Source organism: Mustela nigripes, chromosome 9 (genome assembly GCF_022355385.1).
Source record: "Mustela nigripes isolate SB6536 chromosome 9, MUSNIG.SB6536, whole genome shotgun sequence".
NCBI lineage: Eukaryota > Metazoa > Chordata > Mammalia > Carnivora > Mustelidae > Mustela > Mustela nigripes.
In genome coordinates, this window is record NC_081565.1 from 85,798,921 (window position 1) to 85,815,252 (window position 16,332).

The window sequence follows — 16,332 nt, forward strand, 5'->3', positions numbered from 1 at the left end:
TTTTATGTATATATTTAATATGCTTTGAAATACCTGGTCTCTGTTAGACCCTGCAACCTGGGGGCCAAATCAGTAGGCCAGTGGTTTAGACCATGTATGATTTATCTGTTCAACTTTAAATTAGCAGAAGCATTTAAAATTCGAAAGATTTCATGTAAGCACCCAGATTCCCAGGTTCCTCTGAAAAGAATTAAGATCAGGAAACACTGGACCCGTGTCCCTCCGCGGACCAACCAAGATGGCTATTCTGTTTAGTTGAAGCAAATACACTGGAGGATCCCATGGCCCCATGCCTCTCCCTAGCCTCTGATACCCCGTCCGCTGCATTCGTTTACGTTTTCTCCTGGCCCCGTAGCTGTTGGCTTTATAATCCCAGAGCATTTTCTCCACATCAAGATTCTAAATCTTTTCTTAGGCTCCTTTGAGAACATGATGAAAGCTTTGGACTCTCTCCCAAGAAAAATGTTCACGGTTGTACGTACAATACCATATTTTACATGCAGTTGTACAGGTACATAAATCACTTCACCAATACCATTTAAAACTGGGGCCTAGGGCGGGGGGCACCTGGGTGTCTCAGTTGGCTGAGCATCCAGTTCTTGCTTTTGGCTCAGGTTATGATCTCAGGGTCGTGGGATTGAGCCCCACAGCAGACTCCAAGCCTCTGAGAATGAAGCCTACTTGGGAGTCTCTCTCCGCCCCTCCCCTGCTCGCTCACACTTTCTCCCTTATAAAGATAAAAAGATAGATAAAATAAACAAATAAATAAAATTTAGGCCTATGGAAGAATGTATGGAAACTTGATCCAAATTAGGCAGCAAATTCAAAACTTGTGCATTTAACCAGGTTTTAGAAGAAAAGGTAAAAATGCATTACGAATATGCTCATATAATATCAGATGTTGAAATATGTACCACTCTTGGCAGTCAGTAACTGGTGGTATTTTTGAAGTCTGGGTGTTTTGTGTGCTAGCTCAGCCTTGCAGATAATCTAGGAGAATAATTTGCAACCATCAGCACTTTGCTCACATAGCCCAGCTGCCTTCTAGAGCGGTAGCACGGGTCTGGACATTTCTACATTTTTTTCTTTAGCAAAACCCCCAGCAGGGAAATAGGAGTAAGAGAGAGACCGAAACGGCTGCCCAAAGGGACGTGAATAAAACAGTCTGGGAACAGTGATGCCATGTTCCTGATTTAAATTGTCAGTTTAAAGGGGAAACATAATATTACTAGTGTTGGCAAGGGTGTGGGAAAGCAGGCTCATTCATACCTTGTTGATTATTAACTGGAACAAACTTTTGGGGGGTGCAGCTTGGAACATATCCTGACCTCTCCCCCCTTGGTAATTGTACCTCTCAGAATTTTTTGAAAATAGTCAGAGATCTGTTCAAAGATTTGGGTACAAGAATGTTCATGGTAGCATATTTTTTATAATGGTCGTGAATTATAAGCGGTCTAAATGTCTGTTTTACCCCCAAGTTAGGATTCTCTGCAACCGTTAGAAACCTTGTTTTGGAAACATTTAATGACATGTGGTTATGTCCTCACATGGTATAATTAAGGAAGATAAAAACAAATTATACAACAGGATGCTGTGTACAATCCAAAATTTATTATAATTTATGTGCATTTTTAAACGTCGGGACACACACCAAACAGTTAATGATGGTTAGATCAGGGTAGTAAGGAAACATGACTCATTGTGCTTTCTTTACATTTTCAAGGCAAACACGTGTGTGTTATTTTTGTTTGTTTGGTTTCGTATTTTCTTTCTCTCTTCCTCCCTCTCTCTCTCTTTCTCCCCCTCTCCCTCTTTCTTTCTTTTTTAAGAAATAAAAAAGGGGGGTGGTGCCTGGGTGGCTCAGTGGGTTAAGCATCTGCCTTTGGCTCAGGTCATGATCTTGGGGTCCTGGGATCGAGTCCCCACATTGGGCTTCCTGCTCAGTGGGGAGTCTTTTTCTCCCTCTGTCTCTCCCCATGCTCATGCTCTCGCTCGCTCTCTGTCTCTCTCTCTCTCTCTCTCACATGCTCCCTCTTCCTTTCAAATAAAAAAGAGAGAAAGAAAGAAAGAAAAAAAGGGAGTGGGCTGGGTTCTGCTCTAGAGAGTGGGCTGGGTTCTGCTCTGTGCTCCTCCCGCTGAGCCTCGGGCAGGGTCCCCCTCCCCTCCTCCCGGCTGTGCTCCCAGGCTCCTGCAGCTCCTCAACACCTTTTCCCTGGTGCCCCATCCACCCCCAGACCCTGCAGGGGCCCTCAGCCCCCCCTCCCCGGCCCAGGAGGGAGACAGCAGGGGAGAGCACAGGACTCCTATGGAAATACACAAGAAGAGCCCTTTTCACATCCAAATGCCTTCATAAACCCAGCAGATCAGTAACTTATTTTATGCACCTACTAGGACAAAGGAAGATGGATGTTGGAAGATGAGGAGAGTGAAACGAATGCCCTTAGCATACACAAATTAGAAATAGAAATAAAAATTGAGACCTGCGACTAGTAAACTGTGGTTCTGCATAAAGGAAACTCTCTTGACGAGTTAACAAAGAGGGGAAAAAAAAACCCTCTGTCATCAAAGCCTCAGCTGACATAAAAACGTACTTTATAGCTATTTTTTTTTTTAAACAGAAGGAGGCTTCTTCATGTGACAAAGAGGGTAAGATGTCGCATTAATCGGGGAAATTTGAATATAGGCTGGGTATCAAGAAATGGTTGATAAATTTTCTTAGTGGGGATGATGGCAGTTAGTTACATGAGAAAATGTCCTTTATGATGCGTATGGAATTATGTAGGGATAAGATGACAGAGTCTAGAATTTAGTTAGGGTAGAAAAAGAGAAGGCAGAGTAGACAAAATCTCAAGACCTTTTCAGAGGCAGGCAGTGTCGGCACGAACAGAATCCTTCCCGTAATTTAACATCCTGAGGGACACACGTGTGATGATCAGACTGTTAACATCTAGGTTGCTAAGCTGTATTTATAGCAGACCACCAGGGGAGTAGCAAGGGAAGTGGCGAATGCCGATGCCCGAGGACTGTGGCTCTGGAAAACCCTGGTCCAGGCCTCACCATCCACTGAGTTTAAATTCAGGGAAGGTTTTCCTTGATACACAAATGATGATGACTTGAGCCTCCTAGGACCAGCGTGGGAAAGGCAACGGCCCATCAACGGTCGCTTCCAGAGCTTCCTTGAGCATCTTTCCAAGGTGGCGCCCCAGCTGTGCTCAGGCAGAGGGCCCCATCTCTTCCACTCCAGCCTCTCTGCCCCCACCACCTGGGCCAGAAGTGCTCTGCCAGGCACAGCTGCACCCCTGCCCCGGTGGCTCCTGTACCTGCCCCTCTGACCCTGAGGACCTCCCCCCTGTGCCCCTCTAGCCTAAAACAGGAATGAGAACATAATTCTTCATAGCAGAGCTGAGCCCAGGCTGTTCTTTGGAACAAAGCTTATGAAAGGTTGGGGAGTGAAAGTAGGGGAAACACCAGTAGTTACACCAGGTGCTCCCCAGTGAAGGTCTTCTGAGAGGCCCAGGGTTTTAAGAGGGCTGCCCCTTTATAACTGCCAGCCTAGTCCTTCCTGCATATGATGATGGACATTGCCACGCCCCCAGCCCCATCCCCTGACACTAGGCTTTGAAAAGGACAGATTTCACCATCATGCAGTGATAGTGCATGTCCTGGTCCAGGAGCAACCTCTCCCTGGGAGGACCACCATCAAGCAATATCCACTTTGGAGGAAACCCTCCTCCTGGCTGCAGAGGGATGGTCTGCCTTGGGTACCCCATCAGGAGACTCACACTGGAATGGGTGCCGTTAGTGCCTGCTGGGTGGGGGCACAGCCGCCCAACTCGCAAGACTTGGGGGTCTGTCCAGGCTGGGCTATGCTGAGTCTGTGCCAGCTCTTGGGTGCGGTTCCTCCTGGGAACAAGATGCTTATTCCTGCCCATTCCTATGTCGCTTCACGCTGGATTTTTACACTCGCTGACCCTTCAAGAAACCGCAGCAGTATGCAGCCGTCCACTCTAAATCCAGACCAAGCCAGGGAAGCTCCCCCCTTTCCCCCCACCCCAAGACCTTGAGTCCCGGGGTGCTAGTACTGCTTTCACCTCCTGAACAAATCACATAAAAAACATAAGACTTTGGTAGGAAACACTTGCATTCTGTTTACTGAGGACCTTCCTATTTGGGTAAGAGCACTGGCTGGGTACTGGATTGACATTTGTGGGGAGCTTCTTCAAGGATAAATGTAAGACTCTACCCTTCAAAGATTTAAAAAAAAAAATTGCTTCAAATTTTAAATTATTGTCACTTCAACATCGACATCAGGATTTCCAAATTTAGGGGGCTTGATCTCAACTCTAAGGACAGGGGTTTTCCACTGCTTTTTAACCAAGAAAATAAGTTAAGTCTTACAGAGGCTTAGTCAGTTGGTCTTTTAGCAAGCAGGGGTTTGCAAACGTTCTTTGTAAAGGAACAGATAGTGAGTGTTTTAAGTTTTTCAAGCCAGACGGTCTCTGTCCAGCTTGCCCACTGGCTGTCACCGGAAAGCGGTCGTAAGCAACATGTAAGTGATGAGCAGAGCTGTTTGCCAGTAAAGTTTGTGTTTGCGATGACAGGAAGCCAGCCAGCAGCCGGTCAAGATGGCAGACAAGAGGGGCACCTGGGTGGCTCAGTGGGTTAAGGTCATGATCTTGGGGTGCTGGGGTCAAGCCCCACATCGGGCTCTCTGCTCAGCAGGAGCCTGCTTTCCTACCCCCACCCCCCACCTGCCTCTCTGCCTACTTGTGATCTCTCTCTGTCAAATAAAGAAATAAAATCTTAAAAAAAAAATGACAGACAAGACTAGTTTGAACTCTCAAGATACAGGTTAGTTGAGGTGGAATTATGTGGCAAAAATAAACCAACAGAGCAAACAGCTACTACTCGTATCAGGCAATGAGTATAAATGCCTCAAAGAGATACTGAGAAAGGGAGAAGTCAGTCAAGGTTGTTGGAGGTGCCTGTTTTCTCAGGAAGCGATGACGCATTTGGGTCGTGTGGGCTAGGGAAGGCATTTTTTTTTTAAGCTATGTATCCATTTACTCATCAGCCACTGGGTACCTGGGTACTACCCTGTGTCCTCCAGTGGAAAGAATGGTGCCGTGTGCCTCCTGAACCAGGGTTTGGTTGAATTCAACATTTCTTAACCCCAATTGTGTGAAAACAGACAAAGAGAAAGCCTCCTGGTGAGGTGCCTGCCACCCACCTGTTCGCGGAGCCCAGGAGTCCACGAGTCCCCTCGTGGGCAAGAAGGTAGAAAGGTAGGAGACACACGTATCACACATACCTCTCGCCCGAGGGAACTAAGAGCATTTGAGGTCAACTTCAGCTGGTGGCGGCACGGGTGGGGTGGGGGAGTATGCGTGCTTTTCTGGAAACATTGGTAGGTTTTTTGTAGTTTTATCTCTATAAAAACTGTCATTCCCAGGTGGCCTGTAAACTTAAAACTCCATGCTGAGGAAGGCAGGGTGGCAGCTTGAAACTGTGCAGACCAAGAAGGAAACTCTTGCCTCATAGGCAACATCTGTAACCACTGGGCTCTGCCTGAATCGAAGGGCTTTTTTTAACTTTCCCCAGCCTCCATGGAGAACCGAGAAAATAAGATGAACTAAGCCGCTTTGCACTCATGAATTAAACATTTCCCTAAGATCATCGGGAAATTCGCGTTGAGCTAGGACACAGCTCCTGAAGCCAGAGGACTTATTATATTAATTTGATGTCTAGGATGCCTTTTCTGCAAAGTGGAAAGGGGCACCTAGTGGATAAAGACTGGAGCTCCCACAATGAACGTGCCACTTACCACAGCGAGCAAATGAAAAGTGGTAAGAGAGAAACGGGCCCTGCTTCAGCCTCATTCTGAGACAGTGAAGCCCCGAGAATCAGCCAGGAACAAGCTTTAGTTTCTGCCAATGCCATGACTCCACGGGCCCCCAGCTCCGTTCGACTGTAAATTAGCCTGATTTTGTTTCTTTTTCAAAAACGAGTGAAAAACCATGCAAAACCTTCTCTGTGTTGAATGCATGGACCTGGGATACCACTCATTCATTCACTCATTCATTCACTTACTCATTCACTCATTCGTTCATTCACTCATTCATTCATTCACTTATTCATTCACTCATTCGTTCACTCATTCATTCATTCACTTACTCATTCACTCATTCATTCATTCACTCATTCATTCCATCTTCAACATCCCAGGCTCTGTGCTAGGCACACATGACAAAGATATGAGTCTTGTTCTAGCAAGAAAGATGCTGTGTGATAAGTGCCTTGTGCGAATGAGGATGGTGGCGGGGACGCTGGGATGGAGTTTTCAAGAAAAGATCAGACTCCAGCCGATGAAGGGAGCAGGGACTCCAGGCAGGAGAAAACAACAGACGGCACAGCATCCCTCGAGGAGGACAGGGAGACTTCGAGTGGCACTCTGGAGACGCGGGGAAGAGGAGTGGGGTTGGGAGGGTACACGTGCGCCCTCATCAGGTGTCTGTCTAGGCATGGGGAAGCAAGTGACAGCGGGTGACCGCCACCCGGGCTGTGCTCTGCAAAGCAACACCCTGAATAGGAAGTATTGTTTTGTTTTGTTTTATTCATATTTAAATTTTAATTCAATTAATTAACATATAATGTAGTATTGGTTTCAGAGGTGCAGATCTGTGACTCATCAGTCTTACACAATTCCCAGAGCTCATTCCATCACCTGCCCTCCTTAATGCCCAGCACCCAGTTACCCCTCCCCCCCAGCAACCCTCAGTTTGTTTCCTATGATTAAGAGTCTCTTATGTTTTGTCTCCCTCTGTGGTTTCATCTTCTTTTATTTTTTTCCTCTCTTCCCCTATGATCCTCTGTTGTTGTTTGTTTGTTTGTTTGTTTGTTTGTTTTCTTAAATTCCACATGTCAGTGAGACCACAGGTAGGGAAAAAAAGAAAAAAGAAATTCAGTGACACTTGTTAAAGGTGGTAAGGTAGACGTCATCCCGGACCCTCGCGACCAGCGTGAGGACGACTGTGATGGGATTCTGCAGTGGGGAAGGGGGGAGAGATGGGGCTCAACTCTGAATACAGCATCAGCAAGCGAGAATGGATCCTCAAGGAGCAGGAGAGGGGGGATCTGTGGGTGGAAAATCACTGAGAGAAACCATCAGAGGAAAGGGGGATTCTGGCTAAACCAGCCTAGTAGGATTCTTGCTGAAGGCAGGCCAGGGGGATGGTGGAAAACAGGGGGCCTGATTAGGGATGCAGAGTGATCAATTTCTGGGTTTGGTTCAACCGACTTAGGAAAGTTTTTTACGAAAACTACATGATTTTGCAGGGAAATACACAGATGGATTTAGGAGAAGGTCCAGAAGCCTGACAAAATGTGGTCAAACAAAAACGTTTGTCGGTATCAATCACAGGGGCAGGAGAGTCTAGGGGTGAAGCGAGCAGACCAAGAAACCAGACTGCCCAGGTTTGAATCCCAGCTCTGCCACTTGCTAGCTGGGAAACCCTGACAAGTTACTTAACTTGTCCTCAACTGTGAAATAGGAAAAATAGTAATACTCTGTCATGATATTCCTGATATCGTCAGAAGTTTCTAGAAAGTCCCTGTGTTGGCATCAGAAGCTACAGAGCCAGTATCAGAATGGAGCCATACAGATGCAAGTACACACAATGCATTCATTCTGGAAAGGAAAACGTTATAAAAAAGTCTTACTCTTCGTAAGATACTAGATTGTAAAGTTCACCATAGAAGTGATAAGCATATAAGTGGCTTCTACCCAGAATCCTGAGCTACCGATTTTACAGGATAAGGACAAGCAAAAAGAGAGCTCAAAAATACTTAGGTTGTGGTTAATAAAAAGAGAGAGAAGCTTCACTGAACTGTTTGCTGTCCTGATGTCAAAGAATTCCTATGGACTTTGAAAAGAATGGCTGAGTTCCTCACATCCTCTAAAGTGTGTTTCATGCTCCTACTAAATCATAAGCCTCCCATAAAAGCTCTGGGGTCTTCTGAAAAGTGAGGCCCAACTATAAATAGCACCGAGACCTGTGGTATTGAAAAAAGATAATAAAAATATTGCAAACCGCTCCCTGAATGGCTGAAGACCAGGAGACCAGCCAGCTTCATTCTTGACACACTTTGAACATCAAATGAAGAGTCTGCAAAGTGACCTTTAGTGGGTTCTGCGCAAGGACCGGTTTATTTTGTTAACTTCACAGAATAGTCTAAGGTGGTGACATACCTATTTTTAGGGAGTTCTTTGTATTGATGCCTCTAAGAAAAGTAGATGTGATGGGCAAGCCGTGCCCAGGAATATCTTTTGCATGCTCCTGTCTGCCTCCTCTCTCTCCCTGTTACATCCCAGGGATATTAATCAGGCAGCAGAGACGTGCCTGTGCTCTGGAATTGCGAGGTGAGGTATCCAGCCTTGTTTTCTCTGCGGAATGAACTTGTTCATTTAACCCTCTTAGCAACCCAAGGAAGTTGTAAGGTAGGGGAAACCTTATCTCCATCCTCAGAGATGAGGCCAGTTCCAAGGACTGTTCAAGATCACGCAGATCGGGGCGCCTGGGTGGCTCAGTGGGTTAAGCCGCTGCCTTCGGCTCGGGTCATGATCTCAGGGTCCTGGGATCGAGTCCCACATCGGGCTCTCTGCTCAGCGGGGAGCCTGCTTCCCTCTCTCTCTCTCTCTGCCTGCCTCTCCATCTACTTGTGATTTCTCCCTGTCAAAAAAAAAAAAAAAAACTTAAAAAAAAAAAAAAAAAAAAAAAAAAAGATCACGCAGATCATAAGAGCAGCACCTGGGACTGGTGCAGAGTCTCCAGTTCTGTTCTGGAACATTCTGCCATCCAGGGAGCAAAGACTGAGGGAGGGGCCTGCGGCAGGGAACTCTAACTAGGTGACTCATTCTACCGCCACACGTAAGTCAGCCTCCTCCTCCATGCTGACACTAGGTGTGCATGGGTGACCATGCAGACTTCTGGGCCTCCTGGCCTCCGTGCTGCTCACTACAGTCTAGTGTGAAAGACAGCTGGTAAATGATGAGCCCATTGATGCAACTTGTGAAATGTGGTATGAGCAGGGTGCCAGGTGAGGAAAACAGAGGAGCCTGGTTCAGCCTGGTGACTCAGAGAAGGAGCCCCAGGAAGAGACTTGAACGTAGACAAGCCAAGAGCAGAGGGAAGGCAGTTGGCAGAGAAAGGAGTCCCTGAAAAGTGGGAGGGAGCTGGGTCTGCTCCGGGCCGAGGGCTGGGGGACAACCAAGCTGGAAGCTGTCACAGGCTGGGGGTTGGGGGGGCGGTTGCAGGTCTCTTCAGCCAGGATGAGGATTCGCTAGTTTGTCACCCGTGCCGTTGGAGGTCATACCAGAATGTGAAATGGGCTGATGGATGCTCTTAAAGCATCTCTTTAGTGCCGGTGTGATGAAGGAATACAGAAGGATTCTGGAAAAAATAAAAAAGAGAGGGAATGAATGAACTAATACTTGCTAGTGCCTTCCGGTGACTAGTTTGTGCAGGAAGAATGGGGGCTACTTGCCGGTACAATTAAGGTCTAGGCCCTGTACTAGGTGTGTTGTAGGTACTGTTTCTAATCTCCTGAGCAGCTGTGCATCTAGAGGTGGCGCTGTCCAGCATGGCCACCGTTACCCACGTGTGACATTCATGAGGTTAGGCAAGTGAAAACTCCCAGTCACACCAGCCACATTTCAAGCGCTCGTTGGCTGCACGTACCTTCTGGCTACGACATCAGACCGCAGGAATAGCATTTCCATCATCCCAGAAGTTGCATGAGGCAGTGATGGTCTGAAATTTCGTAGCACATGACTAGAGCCAGCTGGACACAGTGGTTAAGTATTTGGCCTTTGGGGTCGAATCTGGGTTGGGATCCCAGCCTCAGCCTGGTATGGAGCGTGAAAGAAGGCGACCCCCTTCACCGGCCATCATCGCCCGCTACACGGTGTGTAGTTCATCATCATTTTTATTATAATTATCGTCAGCATGTTTGCTGTGATTGGCAGGTAGGGGGTGTAGGGCTTCCGGACGGACATTTTATCTTCACATGAAATTCAGTCATGTTCCTGTTACTTACGGAGGTTTTCAAAGATGAGGCTGTTTTCTTGCTTCTGTTCCCAGCCTCTGAGCCGGTGGTCACCACCTCTCTCCTCAACACCATGTTATGAATCCAAGGACCCAGACGTGGGGGTGAGCTCTGCCCCCGATCGGGGATGACTGGAGGGGTAGAAGGGAAACTCTAGAGGTCGAATGTAGAGGACGGTGGTTGGTTTGATCACATTTCTGATCTACCCAGAAGTGGAGGACGGAAGTAGATTTGAGGAATGAGAAAGCCCTCTCGAAAGTCATACAAAACAGGTGCTGTACTCCAGCAGAGAGGAGCTGGCTGGCTGCTTTGGGGGATGAATTTGCTTCCAGTTTTTCTACCCAGAATCTCATTATTACAAAACCTTTCGTTACCAGCTGGGTCCTGGAATAGAAGTAGGGGCACCAGCCCATGGCCAGATCATTAAGACAAATTAAGACATATTAATATATGCTGGATACAAAACAATTACCTACATAGATTTAATTTGTTTCCCTGCTGGAGGAAACCCCCTAGAGGGTGCAAAACATGTACCCAAGAACAGCTCTGCAGCTCCCCTGCGAACCTGGCACTCGTCAGCCCCCTGAGGGTTGAGAGCCGCTGAAATGAGCCCTCTGCCCAAGGATGGTCCATCTGAAAACAAATCCTCTCTTGGACCAGGATTACGTCCAGGATTACGTGAACCGGCTGATACAGGTGACCTGGAGTTTTGTTAAATTGGTGATTTTCCTTTTTTTTTAAATCACCTTATTGATATAAATAGTTATTTTGACTGTTTATGAAGATAATGCCCAGAGCTCTAAAATAGGATATTAGAGCACATTTTCCATTCACATTTAAAGTTAGCAAATTTACATATTTGTATTATTGTTTGCTCTTTTTTTTTTTTCTTTTTAGATTTTATTTATTTATCTGAGAGGGAGAGAGAGCGAACGAGACAGTGCAAGCAGAGGGGGCCGCAGAGGGAGAGGGAGAAGCAGACTCCCACCGAGCCAGGAGCCCGCCTCGGGGCTCAGACCTGAGAGCATGACCTGAGCAGACGCTCAACCGATTGAGCCACCCAGGAACCCGTCTGCTCTTTTTTTGAGAGACGGAAGTGGAATATGAGATAGTTCCTTCATTTCTGAGTTGGGGCCTTCAATGTCTCTTGGTTTTTTGTTGTTATCATTGTTGTTTCTTGCCCAAGTCATGATTTTTAATTGTCCCGCCATGAGGAGAAGACAGCCTTCTCACCACACCCAGGTGCATTTTCCCCAGAGAGAGACAATGGAATCATCATCGGAGTTCCTCTAGGCTGTGCCTGGGACAATAGGCCCATCAGATGGCGATGGCACACTCTTGTCCCCGGCTTGGCAAACGGGCCCTTACAACATCCTGAGGTGCTCACCAAGGAGGCCAGAGTCCCTTCTCTCAAAATAGTAGCCTCCGGAGGCACAGTCCCCAGCTGGGAGGAACTGCACGTTTACAGGGAGAGATGATTTCTCCTGTCATCGTGATGACGACGATAGCTTCCTTACAGAATATGTACAAATATATGTGAGAAGCATAACCCCCCAGTCGCTTTTAAAAAGGGACCTTTTATAGTGTCAGGAGAGAACATACAAGCTACCTTGTATATTCCTTGCGTGCTGGTAGCTGACAGGTTTATGGCCTTTCCTTGGGGTGCCCTGCACATCAGGCTTTGCTCACGGCTATGGGACCTCTCACGCGGGCCGAAGATGCAGTGACTTTCTGTGATGATCAGTTGACTCAGTTGGTTCTCATTTTGGAAATCGGGCAAGGTCCCTACCTTGCCTGAAACCTTCAAATGACAGCTTGCTGAAAGGTGTTTGGCTGCTTCTTCACTTCCCCGTCTTGTCCGAGGAGCGACATCCTTTGGCTCACTTTAGAGAAGCATCTTTCCTGGAGGTCAAGGGTTTCTAGCAAGAAGGGATGTTCCCTTCCACCTCTACAAGTCTTCTCGGCACTCTGGACAACCCTTCCGGTCCCAGGCGACGTCGGTCATTTGATAGGCCACCAAAGGCCATTTGAGCCTGCAGCTAACCCTGTGGCCAGAAGTCTCTTAAATTGGAAATTTATAAATTGGAAATCTCTGTTTATATCCTACCTCTGGAAAATGGATATTTTAAGTTGTCTCACAGAGCCATACATGATAAGGTTGTTAACGCAGAAGCAATTTGAAAATCACACAAAGAAGAAAATGTGCTAGCCAGGATAAATAATGAAATTGCGGGGATTGATTATGGAGGTTGGCTCTGAGACTCTCCAAAGCTCCGGCAGTAAGTGGATTATTAACTACATTATGGTTCGGTCACATGACAAGATTATGTAGCTACTAAACTTACCCTCAGAGGCAATTTACAACAAGAAAATTCTTGGAATACCATATGAATAAGAGATAATTTAAAACGATAGAACTGGACTCCTTGGTGGCTCAGTGGTTGAGCCTCTGCGTTCGGCTCGGGTCATGATCTCGGGGTCCTGGGATCGAGTCCCGCATCGGGCTCTCTGCTCAGCAGGGAGCCTGCTTCCTCCTCTCTCTCTCTGCCTGCCTCTCTGCCTACTTGTGATCTCCCTGTCAAATAAATAAATAAAATCTTAAAAAAAAAAAAAAAACTATAGAATTAGCTATGTTTACCAAAAACAACAACAAAAACAAAAAACAAAAAACAAAAAAAATCAAGAAAAAAATACCGGCAGGAAGTTCCCCAGCATGTCAACTATGGGTGATGAGACAGATTGGTTTTCATTTTCCTTCTTTCAGAGTATTATCATGAACATCTATTGCCTTCATAATCACACACAAAAGTTATCTTTTTGGTTGATTCTGAGCTTCCTGACAGAGAAAGGCAGAAGGGCAAACAGTCACGAGTTTTATGAAATTCATTATGTGAGGACAGAACAGTCTCCGCGCTCCAAGATCAAATTTTCTGGACCCTGAATTCCAGAAGGGGTTTATCCTGACGGCTGTGGGGTGATGGGACATACAAAGTTTGATGAAGTTCTTCGAGCAGGTGCGGGAGGGGAGGGCCCCTGTCTCTGACCAGGCAGCGGGCCGAGCGGGGCAGGGGAGCCTCCCTCCTGCCCTCCGTCTCCGTTCCCCATGGGCCTTTTGAAGGTTTCCTTTGCCCGTTGCGTCTTATCCAGCCGGCATGTGAGATAGGCCTGGCGGGAGCAGAGGACAGCTCTCGCGCTTTGTCTCACAGCCTGCGGGTTGAATGACCTCCAGTGCTGGAAATGGCATTTTTAAAAAACTAATGTAACTTGACTTCTCCCCTCCCCCCGCCCACTCCCGCAGGTGTAGCTGCACTGGATTCCAGCGTGTCCGGGAAAATCGGTCTGCGCGCCGTCGTCTATTACTTCTGTACCACCATCATCGCTGTAATTCTAGGTAAAATCTATTTCGGATTCCTTCCTCCTCTGTCTAATGGTGACTCGTCCTTGAAAAGTATCTGGGCTTTTTTTAATGCTTTTTTTAAATTCAAAAAGTAGTTTTGTCAAACCACCATGAAGCCTTTGGGCTTCAAGTCTACCCAGCACCTTTTCTATAAAGAAAATACAGGACTGACACATTCCTGGGTGACAGTCCTGTGCCTTACCAGGTTCACTGGGTAGAAGGAGGAGAAGCCAAGAGCTTATATAATCTGTAAATGGAGTGATTCATCCCGCAGTAGTGGAGTTGAGGGTAATTGTGAAATATTTCCAAAACAATGCCATTGCAGGGCATTTCGGATTTCACGTGGTACTCAGAGTAGAAATTCCACTTCAAAAAGGGAGAAAGTTCTAGTAAGGGAATATCGCTGCTCTTGTACCTTTGGCATTCCTTTGTGAAGAAAGTGCGGGCCGTCCTTCGTGACCTAACGTTTTTAAGGCCACCCGAGTGGGAAGAGAGGCTGGAGCGTACACAGATGCTATGGCCGGCGTAACCCCGGTGCTCTGCTTTAATGGACTGTTAGGACATGGTGAGGTTGGAGTCGTGTGAGGCAGGGCATCTGGGAGGGCCCGAACCTTGCCTTAAACCAAAGCCACCTCTCCTCATGAGGTTCCTGAGGCAGGGAGACATGAGGGGGAAAGCCGGTGCATGTCTCTCCAGCAACCCTGAGAGGGAAGAAGGAACCACATGCACCATGGTCCTTGGACTCGCCCACGGACTCCCCTCCCTGGCAAAACTGACCTGCTCGGCATCCTGACGTCCTGCTCCATGGACTGGCATCCCCCTCCAGTCAAGCAGTTTCCCATGCCGTGATCTGCTCTCCAGTCTCCCACCTTTGGACACCTCAAAGGACAGGAACCCATTACCTCCAGGGGCCAAAATGGCGCTCTCAGATACTCCCTGTTTAGACAGTTCCTTACGGCAAGAACCCTCTCTCTCCCTGTATTTGCCCTCACTCCATCCCCCCCAGAGTCACAGGAAATGCGACTTTCCCTAACCCTGAACATTTATTGGAGTAGACAGCAGCTTTCCAGATTTTGAGAGGCTTGGGATATAGAAGGAAGATAAGGCATGTTCTGTAGGCACCTCAGGAAAATAACTAGCATGTGTGGGCAAAAATTACATAAAAATATTGAAGGGGTGCCCTGAGCTGGACATCACCCTCACCCAACCCCTGCCTAGGCTGACCTCCTAAGCTAAAGAAAATAGAAAATTCTCAGGTGTTTCCAGAAGCAATTCTGGAATGCATCTCTTCATTTAAAAAGTGAGGGGGCAGAGGTGGAATTTCTTCTGCTTCATTTAAATGGAAGAGTAATTAAGGCTGCTGCTGAGGTCCCGGATGGGGTTCAGCATCTTGGCTGGACCTCAGAGTCTCCTTCCAGTGTTGCCTGCTTCCACCATGCCCCCTGGTTCTAAGAAGGAGGCACTGTTGGGGGTCAGGGGCAGGTGTTCTGGAAGGTTCTAAATGCTCGGTGATACTCTCCTTGGCCACAGGCATCGTGCTGGTGGTGAGCATCAAGCCTGGCGTGTCCCAGAAAGTAGACGAGATTGACAGGACAGGCAGCAGCCCCGAAGTCAGCACGGTGGACGCCATGTTGGATCTGATCAGGTGCGTGTCCTTCCAGCCGGGCCGCCCCGTGGCCCTGCCGCCTCTGATGCTGCCGTCACTGGGACCCACGCGTGCTCTGAGGCTCTGTTCCCGCTGGTTTGAAATTTCTGATATTTCTTGAATCATTGTGTTTGTTCAGTGAGCCCTGTGCCCCAAAATTACATATCTGGGCCTGCTTGCCAGACTGTGGGTCCAAGAGCAGTTGAGAGGAACAGGCCCCTCTGTCTGGATTCAGGATGGACAGAGCTGCAGAAAGTATATACTTGTTGCATTAAGATGCTGGGCTGAGCGGGGGATGTGATCCGTTCTAAAGGACACGTGAAGAAATACACTTTTTAATTATACAGGAGAAACCCTTTTATCAGAAGCAATCAGGGCTGGAAATTGGTTAGTTAATTTTAAGATACCAGTTAAAGCAAAAAAAAAAAAAAAAAAAAAGACACAGCTATGCCTGAGATACTTTGTTGACACCTATAATTTAAATGGCATTTATTTGCCGACCTCTGACATGAGGCCAAGGTCTTTCCTTCGAGTGTGTCGGGTGATTATCATTTGGTATCATTTCTCTCGCACCTGCTGTCCTTACAAAGGCATCATGTACAGTTTCCAAGCTCAGTTTCCGTGAAGGAGAGCAACAAAGCCGTTAGAAACGGCTAACAAAGCTGCGTGCCGGTTTTTCTTTCCATTTCAGTGGCCCTCCCAAACCTAATATAACCACAGAAAGCTTAATCCCGTGCTTTGGCCGAGTTTCCAGGCGTGGAGTTTAGAGTTGATAAAAACCACACCTTCTGTTTCCTAGTCCTGTTGCATCCATCCACATCATTCGTAATTCAGTGACTGACTGCGCTGATGTCCACAGTTGGCGTAAAGACGTTGGGAGCAAAAGCAGTGGACTCGGGAAGCCTGCGCTCCCGTCGGCGAGCGCGGAGGGTACGGGACATGAAAGACGTCCCTGGGCGGTGAGCGTCCGCCTGCCAGTGCTGGGTGGCACGGAGCACAGCACGCGTAGACGTACTCTCATCAGCGAGGTGATGGTGGCCGGAGAGTGACGGTGGCTCGGGAGAGCTTTCTGGACTGGGTTGAAGCTCGGCGGGAGGGACAGATTCTTTATCGGAGGAAGTATTTGCAAAGGAGAGGCCAGAAAAGATACCAGGGTACTGATGCTGTCTTCTCCTCGTGTTCACCA

General features: G+C 47.5%; 1 protein-coding gene across 1 annotated transcript in view; it reads left to right on the forward strand.

The window, feature by feature from the left end:
• Positions 1–16,332, forward strand: part of SLC1A1 (solute carrier family 1 member 1) — a 76,923-nt gene that overhangs the window by 41,845 nt on the left and 18,746 nt on the right. Inside the window, exons 3-4 of the mRNA XM_059411962.1 lie at positions 13,403–13,495; positions 15,032–15,146. Of these exons, the coding sequence (XP_059267945.1) occupies positions 13,403–13,495; positions 15,032–15,146 (208 nt within the window). The remainder of the gene's footprint in view (positions 1–13,402; positions 13,496–15,031; positions 15,147–16,332) is intronic.